The 20189-nt window shown below is 40.7% G+C and overlaps 1 protein-coding gene across 1 annotated transcript in view; it reads right to left on the bottom strand.

Annotated features, from left to right (window-relative positions):
• LOC141632003 (uncharacterized) overlaps positions 1–17763 on the bottom strand; it is a 31234-nt gene extending 13471 nt beyond the window's left edge. The window contains exons 1-3 of the mRNA XM_074444600.1: positions 17375–17763; positions 15182–15405; positions 14514–14931 (exon numbers count right to left, since the gene is read on the bottom strand). Of these exons, the coding sequence (XP_074300701.1) occupies positions 14514–14931; positions 15182–15405; positions 17375–17763 (1031 nt within the window). The remainder of the gene's footprint in view (positions 1–14513; positions 14932–15181; positions 15406–17374) is intronic.
• Between the last annotated feature and the right edge of the window lie 2426 nt (positions 17764–20189).

Raw genomic sequence — 20189 nt, 5'->3', positions numbered from 1 at the left:
CAGAGTTGGAGGGCGCCCAACAGTAGTTTTGTGTAGTTTTGTAGACTTGTACATTTGGACATTTGATTTTGAACACTTTTGGACTTTGTTTTGGGCGCAAGCCCCGAGTTTGCTTGTACATTTGCTTTGTTTGGCGTATATACGACGGCCTGGGTGCCTTTGCTGCTGGGTTGTGTTGCTTGTATCTGCAGGTTAGTTCTTGAACAGGTTTGGTAGATAACGGTTTACGCCGTCATGCTGCCGAAATTTACATAGAAATCACGCAAAACATACATTTTTATATACATATGGCCTTAATTAGCGCAAAATGAGACTCAAAAGAACAAAAAAGCAAAAATTTTGCCGGAAATGACCGGACGGTAGGGAGGGTTACCCCTTAAAAAAAATAGAAAAAATAAATCTATAAGTTAGCAAATGTAGAAATGAAATTAAGAAACTGAATTGAATAAAAATGCTGAAATTCGTTAATAATGGAAACAAATGAAAATTGTTTCCCAAAAAAAGAAAATGAATTAAAATGAAAGTTAGTTCCTAAAAAAAAGAAAATGAATTAAGATGAAAGTTAGTTCCTATAAAAAAAAGAAAATGAATTAAGTGTGATGAAATGGCGAAGGTGTCGACGTCGCCTCGAAATGCGTGCCCGCGAATTTAGGAAACTTGAAACATGGTAATCTCCTCGTATTTACCAAAATAATAACCCGTAGGAATAGGAAATCATTCGTTATAGAATTAGGAAAGATCCAATGCGGAAATCACAGAAGTGAGACTGGGGAAGAGGCGCAGCATGAGCTGCGTCCCTTTGAAGAGGCGCGGCCAGTCTGCGCTTTGTTCCCAAGCTGGTCCGTTCTGACGAATTTTTGGAAACAGAGAATAGTATAAATAGAAGCGTCGATGGAGCTTTAATTCACATAAATATTCCGTCTCTTCTTCGTCTATTCACATAAATCTCTCAAAATAAATCTTCAAAAGAAAATTGTCATTATGAATACTTTGGAGATCCGCATGAAGGAATGGACCAACGAATTTTTGAATATGGAGAAGCATGACATGGGTGCTTATAAACTTGGGTCTTTGTTGAGTTTGAAACTCATCAAGGTTGTAAAACCGTTCTTGGATGCTTGCCTTGACTATTGGGACCCGAATTATCATATTTTCGCGTTCCCAGGAGGTGACATTTGCCCATTTCCTGAAGAAATTGCTGCTATTGGTGGGTGGGACCCCGGACATTTACCTGCCATGCCTTCCACTTCGCAAGGGTATAAGAGCAAATTTAGAGACTTGCTTGGACTGACCAGACTTGAGGTGGATCGTCTAATTACCCCGAAAGGCGTGAGAATGTTGGATTTTGTAGACCGATTCATCAACAGGGCCGACCCTACTGTTTCTCATGTTGCTAGGAGGAGGGCATTTGGCTTTTGCTTGTTGCATGTGTACGTCTTCCAAGGACACGTTGATGAAGACTTGAGAGGTGATCCCCGTCTTTTGGGCCTTATTGAGCAAATGGAGCTGCGCAGGAGCCCAGCTTGCTTATGCTTAGGAGAGATTATTTTGGGTTTGGATAATAGGAAATCCAACCGCGATCTGTCGTTCTTGGGGAGTCCCGTCATTTTGCAGGTAAAGAGACTTTTTGTTTTTTGTTTTTTTTTTTCGTCTTTTTTTTCGTCTTTTTTTTTTTTTTTTTTCCGATGTCTAATACCTGCTTTGGTAGGTTTGGCTTATGGAACGGCTCCGATTGATCGAGCCCCCAGTTCATGCACTTTCCTATCATTCTCGTTCGATTGCGATGAGGACGCGGTTGTACATGGTGGACTTTACCCGGGTCTGCGATTATTGGAAGAACAAGCTGAAGAATGATGATGGTCCGTTGATCAGGTGGGTTGTCACCGTGGTGGCACCTCAAGTCATCCTTTGGAGTGTCTTCTTTGGATCCCACTAGGTCCGTGCGCATTCCTGGATTGGAGTTTATGGTGTGCATCTTCCCGGAAAGGCTGATGAGACAAGTTGGGCTGAAGCAGACGATCCCTAGGCTCGATACCGTCCCGCAGACTGCTATGGCACTTACTACCGAGAGCCGAAGAGAGTGGGCTATCAAATGGGCCCAAAGAAACATGTGGTTCTTGAACTTCTCCGCCAATGCTTTGTGGGTGTCGGATTCTTATCTGAGGTGGAGAAAGGCTACTACTCCGGAAGAGCGCGAGAGACTGAGGAAACGCGAGCCTGTTGACTACAAGGTGCGCGAGGGAGAGAAAGAGAACGAGAAGCATCTGACAGAGGGAGAAGAAGAAGCCGGGTTTCAAGTCATTCATCCTTCGAAGAAATCAAAGACTACTCCTGTCGCAGAAATGGTGGTTGGTAAGAATGGAAGAGTCAGGCCTCGAGAAAGACCGTTGGTGATTAGGTCTGAAGTGGTGCAAGAGCGTCCGGCTCGAGGTCGTGACAAGAAATATGACAAGAATGACAAGGGCAAGGGGAAAATGGAGGAATAGCCCGAGTCTTTATTTATTATTATTTGGTTATTATTATTATTGTTGTTGTAATAAAAGGGAGGGATTTTTAGAATCCTAGTCTATTCTATTTTTATTATGTAACGTACTATTATTGTTTAGAAAATGAATGAAATAAAAAGGTTAAATGGTTATGAAACCGTTGAGATTTTCTACTTATTATTCTTGTCGAATTTCAAATGCAAAGCAAATGTCCTTCTATTTACATTTTAGATATAATGGGTTGAATCCTGTGAAGGATTGCCTACGTATTCACTTGAAAAGCGAAATCAAACCCTTGCGCGTAGTTCGAGTAAATGTAAAAGAATAATTGTTCGAAGCAAGAGCTTGTAATGAACATAGAAAATAAGCATGAGCTTTTGCTTACTCTGGAGGTGCGAATTTAGTTTATTTGATGATATGAGGATGACAAACTCGTCAAAATGCAAGAGGACAGTGACATTAGCTTATTTCAGCTGGGCCAGGGGCCGTTTATTTAGTGCCACAAGAGCGACACATGGGTTTACGCGAGGCGCGTCTTTTGTTCCTATCCTAGGCATAGTACCGTTTCAGTTGGTCAAGGTTTGTGGGGTTTGAAAACTCATTCCCATCTAGGTCTGTGATTCTAACCGCACCCCCTGGGAGTATGGATTTGACTAGAAATGGTCCGGCCCAATTAGGTTTGAATTTTCCCCTTGGGTCGACAGGTAAAAGAGCTCTAACCGATTTGAGTACTAAGTCTCCTTCTTTGATGTTTCTTGGCCTAACCCTTTTGTTGAAAGCTCGTTTGATACGTGCTTGATATGTTTGGACATTATGTAAGGCGCGTAGCCTACGTTCATCCAGGAGGATGAGTTCTTCATATCTATCCTTTTTCCAATCGGCCTCCGGGATTTGACTTTCTAGTAGAATACGCAGGGATGGTATTTCTAGCTCGACTGGTTGTACGGCTTCCATGCCGTAGGTCAAATAGAAAGGAGTAGCCCCAGTGGGCGTCCTGACAGATGTACGATACCCCCATAAGGCAAAGGGTATCTTGCTTGGCCAATCTCTATAGTTGTCGATCATTTTCTTGAGAATCGTGACAACATTCTTGTTTGCCGCCTCTACCGCGCCGTTAGTCTGTGGTCTATAGGGCGAAGAGTGGTGATGCTTAATCTTGTATTTGGCTAGCAATTGCTCGGTTTCAGCTTGGAAGTGTGACCCGTTATCGCTAATGATCTCATGTGGGCAACCATATCGACAGATGATGTTGTTTTGTATAAACTTTGCCACATTTTTAGCCGTAAGACCAGTGTAGGAAGCCGCTTCTACCCATTTGGTAAAATAGTCGATTGCCACTAGAATGAAACAGTGACCTCCTGTTCCGGATGGGGTTATCTTCCCGATTATGTCAATTCCCCATGCAGAAAATGGCCAAGGAGATGTCATTGTGTAGAGCAGTGAAGGAGGGACATGTTGTACATTCCCGAAGATTTGACAATTGTGGCAATGTCTTACGTATTTGATGCAATCGGATTCCATTGTGGTCCAATAATATCCCAGACGTGTGATTTTCTTTGCCATCATGGGCCCACTCATGTGAGGACCGCATTCTCCGTCATGGACTTCTTCCATCACCTTTCGTGCCTGTGAATGATCAAGGCAACGTAGGACTACACCAAGAGGTGTTCTTTTGTATAATTCTCCTTGCATGAGAACGTATTGGGAAGCTAATAGGCGTATAGCACGTTGTCCCCTCTTGTCCATATCCGGTGGATAGGTACCATTAAGCTTAAAATTCAGGATTGCTTGGAACCAGGGCTCCTGTGCGATTTCCTCTTCATCGGTGATTTGGTGGACATAAGCCGGCTCTGACCGTCGTTCGATGCACAAAGGCATTTCTATCATGTGATCTGGCATATTTATCAAAGATGCAAGTTTCACAAGAGCGTCTGCAAATTGATTTTCCTCCCGAGGTAGGTGTAGGTAGGTTACGTGATCAAAGAATTGAGCAACTTGGTCTATCCTAGCCTGATAGGGTGCGAGGCTTTCGTTTCGGATTTTCCAAGATCCTGTAACTTGGTTGATGATCAGTGATGAATCCCCATGTACTCGGAGGTTTTTGATGCCTAAGCTTCGCCGCTTGTAGCCCAATGAGACAAAGGCTTCATATGCAAAGCATTGTTTGTCACCTCGAAGTCGAGTTTGACAAAGAATCGGTGTATGCTCACCTTCAGGAGAAATGAGCAACACTCCTATTCCGAATCCTCTTAAGTTTGATGCTCCATCAAAGTATAGGTCCCAGGAGTCTACATCAGTTTGAAGTATATCCTCGTCGGGAAATGACCAAGTATCTAAGGTTTGTGCATCATTGATAGGATTTTCTGTGAAGAATTCGGCGACGGCGCGACCTTTTATAACTTTCAGTGGTACGTATTTAAGGTCGAATTCTGAGAGCATCAGAGTCCATCTTGCCAGACGTCCGTTGAGGACGGGTTTCTCGAAGAGGTATTTGACTGGATCCATTTTGGAGTATATCTTGACGGAGTAGCTAAGCATGTAATGGCGTAACTTCTTCGTTGCCCACACAAGAGCGAGGCATGTCTTTTCGAGTTGTGAGTATTTGCACTCGTACTCCAAGAACTTCTTGCTAAGATAGTAGATAGCTCTTTCTTCACTTCCTACGGTTTGAGCTAGCATGGCACCCATGGCGGTTTCAGTTACTGTGAGATATAAACCAAGAGGTTGATCTCGTTGTGGCGGCATGAGCACTGGTGGTTTAGCCAATATTTCTTTGATTCGGTCAAACGCCTTTTGACAATCATCATCCCACATGGTGTGGTCTGTTTTCTTGAGTTTCTTGAAGATAGGCTCACAAATCATTGTAAGTTTCGATATGAATCGACTTATGTACTGTACTTTTCCCAGGAATCCTCTGACTTCTTTTTCTGTTTGAGGTTGTGGCATTTCGATCAGAGCTTTGATTTTGGAAGGATCTATTTCTATACCCCGTTGGCTAACAACGTATCCTAGGAGTTTGCCGGATGTTACCCCAAATGTGCATTTCTGAGGATTGAGTCTCATGTTGTACTTTCGTAGCCTTGCGAAGAACTTGCAAAGGTTCGCAATATGTCCCTCTCTTTCCTTGGAATTGACGATCATGTCATCTACGTATACCTCAACTTCTTTGTGCATCATGTCATGTAGGAGTGTAGTTGCGGTGCGTTGGTATGTAGCTCCGGCGTTGATCAATCCGAACGACATTACTGTATAGCAATAGGTTCCCCATTGGGTGACAAATGCGGTCTTATGCATATCTTCCATGGCCATCTTGATTTGGTTATAACCCGCATATCCATCCATGAAGGATAGTAATGCGTGGTCGGCAATATTGTCCACTAATATGTCAATGTGAGGTAGAGGAAAGTCATCTTTTGGACTTGCTTTGTTCAAGTCCCTAAAGTCGACGCAAACGCGGATTCTCCCATCCTTTTTGGGTACGGGTACTATGTTAGCTACCCAGTCAGAATACTCGGAAACTTTGATGAACCCGGCTTTAAATTGCTTGTCCACTTCTTCCTTAATCTTTAGAGCCCATTTTGTTCTCATTCGTCAAGCTTCGTTTCACGGGTTTGAAACCTGGCTTAATCGGAATCCTATGTTTGGCAATATCCCTGTCGATTCCTGGCATGTCTTTGTAGGACCAAGCGAAAACGTCTTTGAATTCATTTAGGAGGTCTATGAAATCGGCACTTTCGGTAGAGCTCAAGGTAGTCCCTATCCTAAGTTCTTTGGGTTCTAGTTCGGTTCCTACGTTGATGGGTTCGGTGTCCTCTATTACTGGTCCCCCTTCCCCTTCCTGTAATATTTCTTTGGCTACGTAGGGAGGTATTTCGATTGAGTCTGGGTCTTGGTCATCCTCAGTATCATCGTAAACAGAATTGCACTCAAGATAACACAAAGAGTAAGCAGAACCTGATTTATTCATATTAAGATTTGAGTAAAGTTGAAACAAAGAAGCCAGGCGATCCATGGTCGGTGGCGGTAAAGGGACAGATGGTTGGGGCATTTCCCGAACTACTGTGACTACTCGAGACTAAGCTAGGAGTAACGAAGGGAGTGGGGATGACGACAGGAGTGGACTCTCTAATGACTTCTCTAGACTCCGACTCTGACTCCGACTCCGACTCGAACTCATCGTCTTCTGGTTCTCCTTTGAACATCTCTCCTTCTCCAGTGGTGAGCTTGAAGAGTCTTCCTTGATTGTTGGTCCATTTGATTGATTTTCTCCATCCTTTTCTTTGTCTTGCGTCGGTTTCTGTGATCAACGCGGTGGGGTTGAAGCGATCGTCTTGAAGTATCATAGTAATGATCTCATCCTGCGCGGCCCTAACGAATCGATCTTCTCCAAACAATAGGCTAACAGCTTGTTCGTCTAAGCAAGGTGCTTGACGGGTTTTGGCGGTTGGAACCGTTTCTGGAGGAATGAAGTAGCAATCGTGAAAGATCTCGATTCCGGCTAACTTCCTCTCAAGATAATGCCAAGGTTCGGGAAATCCATGAAAGAGCTCTGAACTTCCTTCTTGAACAAAGTACCCATTTAAAGTAGGGAGGTACGGCCTCATTTGGATTCCTACGTGCTTGCGGTTTTGGACTTGGGCAAGCATTTCGAGAATTTCCTCTTTTGTAGGTTTGTATCCTAGTCCAAGTGGTATCCTCGTTGAGTTGCCTTCCTTGTAGGGCGAGAAGGTATTCTTTCGAATAGGGTTCAAAGGCATTCCAGGGAAGTATCCCTGGGATTTGAGTATGTGGTTGACCACCAAGTTGGAGTAAGGATTGTAGTATAAGGGTGCCAATTCGCTTTCTATGACACTTACACTTTGGAAGCCCCCAAGTTCGTATACAGGATCCGCAAGGACTTGATTGTTCGATTGTTTTTCGATTATTGCCTTGATGGGTGACGAAGTGATCGTCACTACTTTGCCGTTTAGTGGGATCTTGATCTTTTGGTGAAGGGTGGATGTTACCGCTTTGGAAGCATGAATCCAAGGCCTTCCCAGAAGTATGTTGAATGAAGCTTCAATGTCCACTATTTGGAAGTTAACCTTTCGTTCAATTGGCCCCGTGGCTATGGTTAAGTTAGCAAGTCCTACTACTTTTCGTCGCGTACCGTCATATGCACGCACACCTTGATTGGTAGGAGTCCAATCCGACTCTTTCATGCCTAGCTTGTATGCCGTTTTGAGGGGTATGACGTTGACCGCGGAGCCATCATCTACCAAGGTCATTGGCACATTCTTCTTTAGACAAATGACAGTGATGTATAGAGCAAGGTTGTGACCGGTAATAGAAAGGTGGCAAGTCTTCGTCCGAGAAAGTAATAGGATTACTTAGCTTGGGTGATTCTTGGAAGACCAAGTTGACTACATCTTCAGGAGTGGAGTTATGTGCTACGTTTAGCTTGGCCAAAGCTTGTAGTAAAGCTTGGCGATGTGGGAATGAGCTTGCTACTAGTTGCCATACTGAAAGATCAGCCTTGGTCTTCTGTAATTGCTTGAGCAAATGATCAGTGGGGTCATCTTCATTGTCATTTGGTGTGATGACGTTGCTTGGACCATTTTGAGTAGTGCTTTGATATGGGCGACCCGAACGAATTAGGTGGTCCACATCTTGGTCTTCACCATTTTGGACTATTTCTTTGACTAAAGAGTTTTCAATGAGATATTCGTCCTCATCATCATCGGCCCAAACCCCATTGACTGCAGCTAGTTCCCTCATTTTCATGATATCACCTTCTAGTCGTATGATTTGGTCAACTAGTTTATCAACCATGGTGACTACTTCTTGCATAGTGGCATTTTGAGAGAAGACTAGTGGCACGCGTTCTTCGGGTATTGCGTTGGGATTTCGTAAAGTTGTTACCATGTTTTCTAATTCCCAAACTTGCCTATCTACACTCCTTGCCCATGTGATGAAGTCGGAAATGGTAGGGGAGATGGTAGAGTAGAGCCCTTCATTCTCGATTGCATGAATTTCATTTTCGGTGGGAGAAATGAGGTGTGAGCAATCTAAGGTAGATTCATCACTTGTAATCACTAGAACTCCAAGAGGATTCTGAGTGTTGTTGGGCTTACCTCCCTGTGGTATTGGGAGTCGATCGTCTTCAATCATATCTTGAAGCACGTGTTTCAACTTGTAGCATTTTTCTGTGTCGTGCCCTTTGCCCCTATGGTATTCACAGTATGAATTTTCGTCCCAAAACTTGGACTTCCTTTCGGGTTCGGGAGTAGGCCCAATGAGTTGGAGTTTACCTTGCTTCATTAGCCTTTTTAGAGCGTTGGAGTAAGTATCCCCAAGTTTGTGAATTTCCTTGGTCGGGTAGTTTTCTTGGATGGCTCGAGAAGGTTAACTTCATCGGTTTTGCTAGTAGAGCCGTATGAACGACTTGTGGACCCTTGATATCCTCGGCCTACCGTTTTGGACAAGAGTCCTTTACGGATGTCATCTTCAATTCGTGTCCCTAATACGGTTAAGTCCTTGAAAGTCTTGATGTTTTGATATCTCAAATGATTGGCATAGATGGGTTTGAGATTATCCACAAACTTTTCCACAAGAGTAGCCTCATCCGGGCGTTCAACTAGTTGAGTGCTAGTCTTCCTCCACCTACTTAGGAAGTCGGTGAATCCTTCTTTGTCATTTTGGGTAAGAACCTCTAGAGTACGCATGTTGACTTGGATCTCGGCATTATCCGCATATTGTTTAGAGAACTCGATTGCGGCATCTTCCCAAGTGGCGACCTTCTTGTGATCTAAAGTGTAGAACCATTGCTTCAGGATGGTGTCAAGAGATGAAGGAAAGATCCTTAAGAACATCTCGGGTTTGATGCCTTTGATAGACATGTAATCCTTGAAGGCACGGATGTGGTTTAACGGGTTCTCGTGTCCCTTGAACTTAGGGATATCCGTCATGTTAAAGTTAGTTGGCAATTTGGAGTTGACGGCTTCATACTTGCGATTGTTCTCCCTATAAATGTCATCCCCCTTAAGGTACATCAATTGCTCCTCTAGGTATTGGAGTCTTTTCTCAGCTGCAGTCGTCCCCATGAGAGGATTCTCATCCCTAGATTCATCATCGGAGTTACGTAGCACTTCACTTTCAAGAGGAGGCAACCTTCCCTCTACGGCATAGATACGGCCTTCGATGAGCTCAAGGCGGTCATAGGTTTGTTCCTGAGTAGATTGCATTTGGGCTAGCGCGGCTAGGATTCGATCATTACTATTCTGGAGTTGGTTGAAGTTTGCTTCATCACTTGATCCGGGCATCTTGGAAACTGGATAAGAGATCGGCGACGAATCAAAACACGATCGACCATTCTATAACACTTGCTAAAAGAGGAAAAGTTTTGACTCGTGAAGTGGGTGTGTGCCACTTGTGTTGAGTGAGTTTTGAAGAAAGACAAGGTCTTTGAAAATGTGTGTCCTAGTCAACTGTAGTGTAGTTGTAGGAGTGGACTCGAAGTGAGGTTTTGAAATGGGCTTGTGGCCCGAATTTTGACGCGATAAACGGACAGAGTTTTGACCGGGTTTTTCGCTAATTAAGAGCCTATTTCGAAATTTTGTTTAAAAAAAAGGGTTTTGATTTTTGAAAATTCGTCATGGTTTTGTTTAGAAATGGTGATCACATAAGTTTTACACATTTATACAAGCATTATAACGGGATGCTGAGTGCATTTAGAAAGGTTTTGGTCTAAAGGGTGGGTTGCCATACCGAACCATCAAACCCGAAGTCTGTGGAGAGGCTCGTGCCAAACAAGAGTAAGGCCGATTCCTAGTCCATTTTCTCAAGTAGTGAAGGCCCTTGATACAAACAAGAGTAAGCATCATGGTATGGATGACGTCAATCGCTATCCATCCTTAGGCCCAAATAAGAATTAGGACCGTTTAGACGGGACGATTGGTCGAAAGGGTTGGGTTGGGCCTAGGAAGGCCGAATTAAACGGTCTAGGAAGACCGAGTTATGAAAACCGACAATTGTCTTGTACAAACTATTCCCTAAACTTGTTCAAGTTTCACCCTTGGCTACACGTAAGTGTATTATCCCCAGCGGAGTCGCCAAACTGTGGACAGCGGGCCGCCGACGGGGGCGCTTGGTGAAAACGAAGCAAGCGTTTGCATTTTGTATGGAGTCGCCACCAATTTTTATGGGAAATTGGAACCGTTCGAATATCTCGTGTCATGTCAAGAAACAAAGTAGTGACATGAACACTAAGCAATCGTTACCCTTAGCATTCTATGTCTAGAATGACTCTCGTGGATGCCAATGAACACGGGTGTTCACAGATATCTGGAGTAAGGGGTGAGGGTACGTATTAGGAAGCTCTTTTGATCGAACACCTAATCCCGCCCGCCTCGATAGCGGCCTCTACTAATGATTAGGGAAGTTATTCGTACTTAATATATCGTCGGCTATATGCATGCAATGCAACATCCAAGTTTTAATCCTAGCATGTGAGAATTAGACTAAGTCGGTTGACACGTAATTAGCATACAATTGGGTTGAGGTAGGATTTAATGCTCATTTACATGTGAAAGCATACAAACAAAGAAAGAAATACAATAATTATGAATTACAATAATGAAAATTACAATAATTACAATGGAACAGGCGATTTATGTCGAAAATACCTTTAAAACGGATAATTTGGGAAAAAGAGATAAAAGAATAAATAACGAACAAAACAGAAGGTGATAATACGGTTAATAGTTGATTAATACGTAGTCTAAACAAACTAGGTCAAGCGTAAACGGAGTTCGAGTGACGAACTCACCAGAAAGCGCAGCAGAGCCGCGTCCTTTCGAATAAGGCGCGCAGCAGACGCCGCGTCTGTTCCTTGGCTATTGGCCTCCGGGAAGCCGTAATTGCAAGCCGTTAATGTTAATTGGTGATTTTGATGATCGATTAAATTATTTACTCGGATGAAAGTGATTAGCGCGTTATTTAACATATGAATAGGTCATAAAAACGATAAAATATGAATGAGACGGATACAAACGGATTAACTACATGATGGAATAATGATAGAAGTGAAAAATATTAATGAGTCAAACGAATTAAATCAATTAACTACATTAGATATGATGGATTAATGACAAATATGCGACGAATATGTGAATAAACAGATAAAAACTATATCAAAGACGAATCCCAGAAACTCAATATGAACAAATTGAATCTCTACAACCCGGAATTGAATCTAATGACAAAAACCCGCAAACATCGGATTATTAGGGATTTAAGTCGGATCTATGACAAATTAAACATGAGAATGACGATGAATAATATACATGTAGAATTATTATGATATTAAGACGAAGAATTAACAGACGAAGCAAGCAAAAGAAAGAATTTGAACACGAATTACAGAGGACAAACGAAGAAGAAAGGAAGCAGGAACTGCGGCAGCCTCACGAAGAGCGCGGCAGGCTGCGCTCCTTCAAGAGGCGCGGCGATTCTTTGCGTCCTTTCTCGACGGTTATCTACTGGAAATCCGCAAAAACGGGTTTTAACAAAGGGTTTTAGAAATCGATTTTAATGGTATTTTCGACGTAAACCTTACAATTGATGATACAAAAAGTAAAATACAATAAATAAAAGGGGAATTTACACCCTCAGACTTACATGTTGACGAAACGAGAAGGACTAAGATATCGATTAGTGATGCTCGACGCGAATGCAAAGAAAGTGCCCTCGTAAGAGGAAAACGATTGATTTATTAAGTTGATTATTGTGTAGTTGGTCAAATTGGTCGGTCATGCAACGGAGAGGCTGGTACCCGGAAAGATCCGAGCTAACGTGGTCGAAAGTTCAAGCACGTAGGCGCCAATAAGTAAGAACAAAGTCTACAATGCAAAGGGAGAAGAGAAGGGCGGACACTCGCGGGAGAAATATGAGGAGCGAAGGCTCCTATTTATACTAATCACGTGAAGGAATTAGGGTTTCGGAGACTCTTTGGAAGTGAATCTCGGAAAGATATGAAAAAGATACGAAAAATACGCAGAAAAGGGCCTGGGAAGAGCGCGCAAAGCCACACTGCGTCTCTTGGAAGAGGCGCAACACTGCTTTGCGTCTATTCCCGGGAGGTTTCCTCCTTTGAAGAAAGATTTCCGCGTTTGAGTTATGGTAGGATGGAAATAATTCGATCTTCCTTAATATTTTATATGAATATTACGGGATTTTATTTACCAAAAGATAAAATTTGTGAAATATGGAATAGAAATATCTGGAACATCCCAGAACATTCCGACTCGGGATTTAACGGTTATCAGAAAATGGAGATGGTTTTAGGCCCGGACTCCGAATGTACTCTAATTACTGCCAAAACGACCGTATCGGGACGTAGATGACAACCATGAGGTAGACATTAATATTTGAGCAATCACTTGACGATAATCTTACGAATTGTCACAAATCGTTCCGCGTATCAAACATGCGGCCCAATCATCACCGGGTGGTTTGCGGGAGGTGCAGAAATGAGGTATCTACAGGTACTCGATCGAGTAAGTTGGGTACTCGATCGAGTAGGTGGCACTCGATCGAGTAAGTGACTTACTCGATCGAGTAAGTGTGTTTTACGGGTTTGTTTTGATGGGTTTTGCTGAGAATGCGAGATTAATACAAAAGGCTTCTGTCATTTTCTTTAATCACTTTCCACCTTTCTAAACATTTCAAAAGAAAAAGAAGTTACGTAGTTCTCTCTCGTCGTGTTGTTGGCAAATCCTAAGGGCTAGAGTCATCAGATCGTTGTGTTCTTTATGCCGTTGAGACCGTCGTATTGTGGGTAAGGTCCCAGTACAATTTTTATGTTGTTTCATTGATTTTAGTTGAAACCCTATTGGGTAATTTGGGGGTTTTAGGAGTATTGTGTTTATTAGATGTTGATTGTATGATTGTATGTTTGATAGGAGGTGATTGTGTTGAAGAACGATTTTGATTAGCTGCTAGACCGTCTGTGGTGGTTGCTTTCCAGGTAGGGTTTCCCTACTCAGTATTAGTTACATGATGTGTGTGGTGATTGTGCTGTAGTTAGTGATTGTTGATTGATTCAGATGGTTGTGATTTCATATTGTTGTTTGATTCAGACGGTTATTGATGTTGTATTGTGGTTGCTGTTTATCTGTCTGTGTTCTTCGGGGTACGTCCCTGGCTGGGTGGAGTCACTTGCGGGAGTGGTTTCACGCCCTTGATTTGCCTTCTGTGGAACCCGCCACAGAAGGGATGTGCACATTAATGAACATGGGTTTATCGCTCGATGGAGATGAGCGGGGATTAGGTGGGAACGGCTGCGGTCCCCACCGGCGCGAGGAGTATACATTGTGATGGGTACTGCAGCGGGGCTACACACTTTAGTGTGTAGTCAGTTATGAGGTGACTGGAGATGGAGACTGGGATTGTGTGTGAGTTGTTTGTATGATTGTTTCAGTGTGGCTTTGATTGTGTAATTAGTATTGACCCCGTTTAAATGTTTTAAAAACTGTGGTGATCCATTCGGGGATGGTGAGCAGTTATTGAGCAGGTATGATCTGACGCGTATGGGATAGTTGGGATGAGTCATCACGTGGCATTTAGAAGTCTTCCGCTGTGTCAGACGATGTTTTATAGCTTTGATAGTTTTATCAGTAGACCGTCTGAGAACCTTGTATTTCAGTTTAACAGTTTTGGTGTTGAACATGTAAGCACTTTAAACTATATTGTTATTTAAATTATGTTTTTTCATTGTCATTTGATTATCATTGCCTCGGGTAGCCGAGATGGTGACGTTCTCATACCTTAAGTGGTCCTAGTAAGGCACTTGGAGTATGGGGGTGTCACAATAACCTCCAAGCTACTTCACATACGGATAGATATCGACAGTCGTAAAACCTCTTAATCTCATCAAATCGACCAGGATCCTCCTCATTGCGACGCATATAAGATGACTACATCGTAACTCGATCAGAACCCTTGTTCATATACTTGAAGAGATACTTAATCGATCGATATTGATTACACCATTCGATGTTGATATGAGCCCGATATTTCAATAAAAACTGAGAGTTATATGGAATGACAAATTCGTTGCCGAGAGGTACACCATCCTTTTTCACCCTAACTCCTTTCTTGCTTCTCTTGTATATAGGATAACCCTCACCGTCAACCGTTGTTCTTTCAGTACACGGCTTTGGGTAATGTTTTGAGCAGTTTTCCCCGACCATACACGGTGATGATAACTTTTCTTTACCACACGGGCCATGGAGCATGTACTCACAAACAGCAGCATGTAAGATAGGTTCCTTAATCAGATCAGGAATCTCGGCAGAAATGATTTTGTCGACATCTGCAGCTTTAGGGAAATTGTACTCTCGATGTAGGAGTAATAGTATATGCACATGTGGCAGACTACGCTTTTGAAATTCAATAGTATATACCACTTCAAAATAAATATTTGAAATGAATCAGATTATATACGGTACTGTAGAACGATAAATAATGGTTTAAATAAAACGGTTAACTTTAATGTGTACCTGCTCTAGCTTTTCAAAAAATGTGCCGATCTTTTAAATCCCTTATCAACTCATCGAGCTTAATTTTGAAGACGCGACATAAAATATCTGGACGATCCTCCGATCTCAAGCCTTTTTTAGTAACGAATCGAACTATTTCGGGCCACTTGGGATTACACGTGAATGTAATGAATAAATCTGGATAACCGAACCACTTGCAAATAGTCATGGTGTCGAGATAATTCACTTTCGTCCACTTATCACCACCTGGGAAAGTAGCAGGGACAATATACCGAGCACTGGCAGAAGATGGCTCGATGTCTCCTCTCCCAACAGCATATGAAAGGTTCTTGTAATTATCAACCAGAAGTCGATCTTGGTTAAAACAACTGTAATTGAGCCTATGCGATTCAACCATCATATAACCATCAACGAAAAACTGGTGGAATGTCTTTCCAGATAGTAACAACAACAACAACAACAACAACAACAACAACAACAACAACAACAACAACAACAACAACAACAACAACAACAACAATAACAACAACAACAACAACAACAACATCAGAGCCTTAATCCCAACATCATCCTTCAGAACTGTCTATGGGTGAACGCATAACTCAAAATGCGAATAGAAAAGGGAAAATGAAAAACAAAAGGGAGAGCGAAAATGTAATGCAAAGTCCAGGTAAACTTACAGGTTTTAAAAATTGAATTTCGGATATCTTTTATAAAAACTTAAAATTTAAATCGAGAGAAAAGATTAAAACGATTTTGAAAACCGAAATAAAATTAAGGATCTGGAATGCCTTAAAAGTAAACCAAGTAAAATATATAAGAAAGTGGTTGGTAAAAAAAGTGTAATAAAGGAGAGAAGAACAAATAATTTAATTTTTATTAAATTAAATAAAAACGCTAAATATGTAAAAAAAAACAATATCAAATACTAAAAATTCACATGTATCATTTCCCTCCATTGTGCCCTCTCCGTCACCATACTCTCCTCAAGCCCCAGAAATCTCATATCGTGCTCTATCACTCTCAACCATGTCTATCTCGGTCTTCCTCTACCTCTAGGGACCTTTTCTGTTCTCCAAGTCTCCAGCCTCCTAACTGGTTCGTCCATAGGTCTCCTTCTCACATGGTCAAACCATCTTAGTCGGTTTTCCATCATCTTATCCTCTATTGGCGCCACTTTTACCTTTTCCCTAATCACCTCATTTCTTAATCGATCTTTCCTTGTATGTCCGCACATCCACCTCAACATACGCAATCTCCGCCACACTCATCTTTTGAATGTGACAATGTTTCACGGCCCAACACTCGGAACCGTAAAGTAAGGCAAGCCTAATTGTCGTGCGATAAAATTTTCCCTTTAATCTTTGGGGCATATCTCTATCGAATAAAAACCCTGAAGCACTCTTCTATTTCAACCAGCCCGCTTTAAATCTGTGAGCCACATCTCCGTCTAACTCCCCATCTTTTTGAATAATAGATCCTAGATATCTGAAGAAATCTGACCCCTCAACAATGATCCCATCGAAAATAATACTCCCCGCCTCTGTCGATCTCAACCCCGCCACTTTAGTGAACTGACACCTCAAATACTCAGTCTTACTCCTGCTCAGCCTAAACCCACGAGTCTCTAAAGTCTGCCTCCACAATTCCAACTTTCTCTCCACCCCCTCTTTCGTCTCATCAATCAACACAATATCATCAGCAAACATCATAAACCAAGGGATGTCGTCCTGAATATCCCTTGTCACCTTATCCATAACTATAGCAAAGAGAAAAGGACTAAGTGTGGAACCTTGATGCACCCTGATGATAATGGGAAATTCTTCCGTTCTCCCAACATTAGTGCGAACACTTGCACTAGCCCCCTCATACATGTTCTTTATGAGGTCAATATATTTTTGAGAGACACCTTTTCTCGCCAAAACCCACCAAAGTACTTCTCTTGGTACCCTATCATATGCCTTTTCCAAGTCAATAAAAACCATATGCAAGTCCTTCTTCTTGTCCTGATGGCGTTCAATCAACTGTCTCATGATAAAAATCGCATCCATAGTCGATTTCCCGGGCATAAATCCAAATTGGTTATCCGAGATGTCTGCACATCTCCTAAGACTTTGCTCGATTATCCGCTCCCATAACTTCATCGTATGACTCATAAGTTTAATTCCCCGATAATTGGAACACTCTTGAACATCACCTTTGTTCTTGTACAAATGGACAAGAGTGCTTCTCCTCCAAGCTGATGGCATCTTGTTGCTCCTCCAAATCTTGCTCCTCCAAACCTTTCCAGATAGTAACAACGTTGGAAATTCAATATCAGGTGATCTGTCTTGTAGACGATAGGCAAACCACTCCCGACATATTGTTTCCTCACGCGGTTGATCGCTCGTGCTCACTCCAATAGAAGCCTCACTGTGTAGGATACGCAACCGATAACCATAATCCCCGGATGGGAATAAGAGAGGATATTGGAGTGGAGTGTATAGAGGGTGTAACTCAGATATCCACTGCAAACCACCACATGACTTCTTTACAATAATATCCCTTTTCTCCATATTTGGACCGATATCCCCTTCAATCAAAGCCGCAATCTCGGAAACCGTTGGACGATTATATGTTCTTCCATCTTTTTCTCTTCTGGAAATAAGTCTGATACTCACTTCACTGTCTTTATCTATAGACAATTTATCCCTAAACATCCTAAACATCTTAGCAAGAGGATTATATTGGTCAATCATATTTTTTAACAGCCATATAAGATCATCGTTAAACCTCTCGGGATCGTTGAGACGGCATTTTTTTTAAAAAAAAAAATTGAATTCAATATTTTTGCAATAAAAAAAGATAATTATAAAGTAAAATGGAAACAAATTGAATGAATTTCGACTATACATAACAAAGAAATTAATATATAGATACCTGATGGCAGTTTTACGATTATAAACTTCTTCTTCAGTATCATATATATACGATTGACAGAATTTAGGGCTTGACTCTGCAGGCGGGACTAAAGTACCTATTCCATGAACGTTTTGACCTCTCATCCGAAAAGTGTAAGGACCTCTACCTTGATTGATGGCATGATCAATTTTACCACCCATAGAAGTAAAGGAAAACATCAAATTATAAACTCTGATGTTTTCTCTAAAATGCTTGCTAAACCGATGTTGTCCATTCAAAAGAGACTTAAGGATTTCAGGTGGCTCATGTAAGTATGGGAGAACAACTTTGTCGTCCGAACAACATAGTGAAAATTTATCAGCAAATTTATTTTGCGGGTAAATTAGTGGGGTGGAGGGAGGGTGCATTTGTGGAGGGTGATGAGTTTAACGAGGATAGTGATAATAAATAAGGTTATTTATCAGCAAAATATCGCTTACATTAAAACATATATGTAACATGAATTATAACAAGAAACCTCAAAAGATCATACCGATAAAGTTAATCTTGACCCACATCAATCCAAATTAAAGTAAAATCTTAATTCTAACAACATTGTCGAGAGTAAGGGTTAGTTTCCATTGGATTGTGGATTTTTCTAGAAGTAGTGGTTTAGTTTTTCACTTGGTTGGATAAATTTGAGAGAAGTTCGAAGACAAGAATCGATCTTTCAAGGGCTGAGATTGTTTTAGATCATGTGTGTGAATAGGGAAGAAAAATAGGGGTCTGCGTGAAGGATTTTGTTTCAAATGAGAAGATGGGGGGCAAGACTATTGTTATAGGGGGTGTCATAAGCAGCCCCAGCCATGTAGTATTGTGTTGGAATTTAGTTCACATTCAAAGTTACGTTTATAGTTTGACCGGGAGATATAACATTTAACTACCTGTAAATGTTTTTATGTAACTACCATTTAACCCAACAATGATTAAATTATGGTTGTTATTTAAAGAAGGAGATTTGTTGCATCATTGAGTTGATTATGCAAAGTAGATATTATTGTTTTCCTTGACCAATTGAAAAACAAACAGGTATTAATGAACAAATTCTAAAAACTATCAGGCCATGTATTAATGAACATATTCCATTTTATTCTGAAATTTATCACACGTTATTCGTGCAACGCACGGGCAAGAAAACTAGTATTCTTTAAATTATGCTAAAAGATATGTTTAATTATAGTCAAATAATTTTTTGCTTATTGATATTTTTAATAAATATACTTATTTTTACAAATTATTTTTATCGTCAAATAATTTTTTGATTATTGATATTTTTGGTTATTAAGTAGTATTTAATTTGTATTTCATTATTGATATTTTTGATTATGATATTATGTTACAATTGCCTTTTGTTATGTAGTATTTAATTTGTTAAAAAATTTAAATCATTATTATAAAATTATCTATATTCTTTCCAAATGCATTTTTTAAATTTGAATTTGTTACTATTGGGAAAATTGTAGTAAAAATTTGTTTTCTTTTTGTATATATAGTTTTAACCCGTGCAGAATTGCACGAGATTGCTTATTAAACTTGTTTGTTATATAATTTCATATACACAAATTCTCATTGAAAACGGGTACTATCCGTCATATGCTGAAATCGGATAATGTCCTCTCACAATATGCAAGTGACACTATCCATGAGATTCTTGTTTAGCAAATCTTTTACTTTATTTAATAATGTTTTTTAATAATTTTATGTGGTGTTTAAATTATTAATTTAAAAGAATAATTTGATGAATGAGTTTGATCAAATTAATATTCTCTTTAATGTGCGATTTCTTTCTCCGGCATATGATATCGCTCAGACGGAATTCATCATAGTTGTTTATTAAATATTAATTTTTTTAATTGTTTCACATTATGTAGTTAAATTGAAATTTTGTGTGATTAATTGGATAAGTGAGATTATTTTTCTGATTAATTTATCGGATTAATTGTTTAACACTAAGATAAGTCCGCCTTTTTGGTTGCACAGAGCAATATAATTCATTATAAAAAAAATTATTGTACTTTATTATTATTGTTGTTATTCTAATTTATTATAGTGTAAAAATTTAGACGGAACTATTCTTGAGTTACGTATAAAACCTAAGCGTAAATATATACGTACAAAATGGTTTTTTTAGAAATTAATCTAGATTCTTTGCGGTGGGTCCCACTTTTACTTTTTGTTTTTTTTTTTAAAGGTTGAATGTGGTGAAGTGGATGAAGGAGGAGAG

The sequence above is a fragment of the Silene latifolia genome, chromosome Y, assembly GCF_048544455.1.
Source record: "Silene latifolia isolate original U9 population chromosome Y, ASM4854445v1, whole genome shotgun sequence".
NCBI classification, from domain to species: domain Eukaryota; kingdom Viridiplantae; phylum Streptophyta; class Magnoliopsida; order Caryophyllales; family Caryophyllaceae; genus Silene; species Silene latifolia.
Note: the sequence above shows the minus strand (reverse complement) of the source record. Positions and strands in the feature narration are given on the sequence as shown.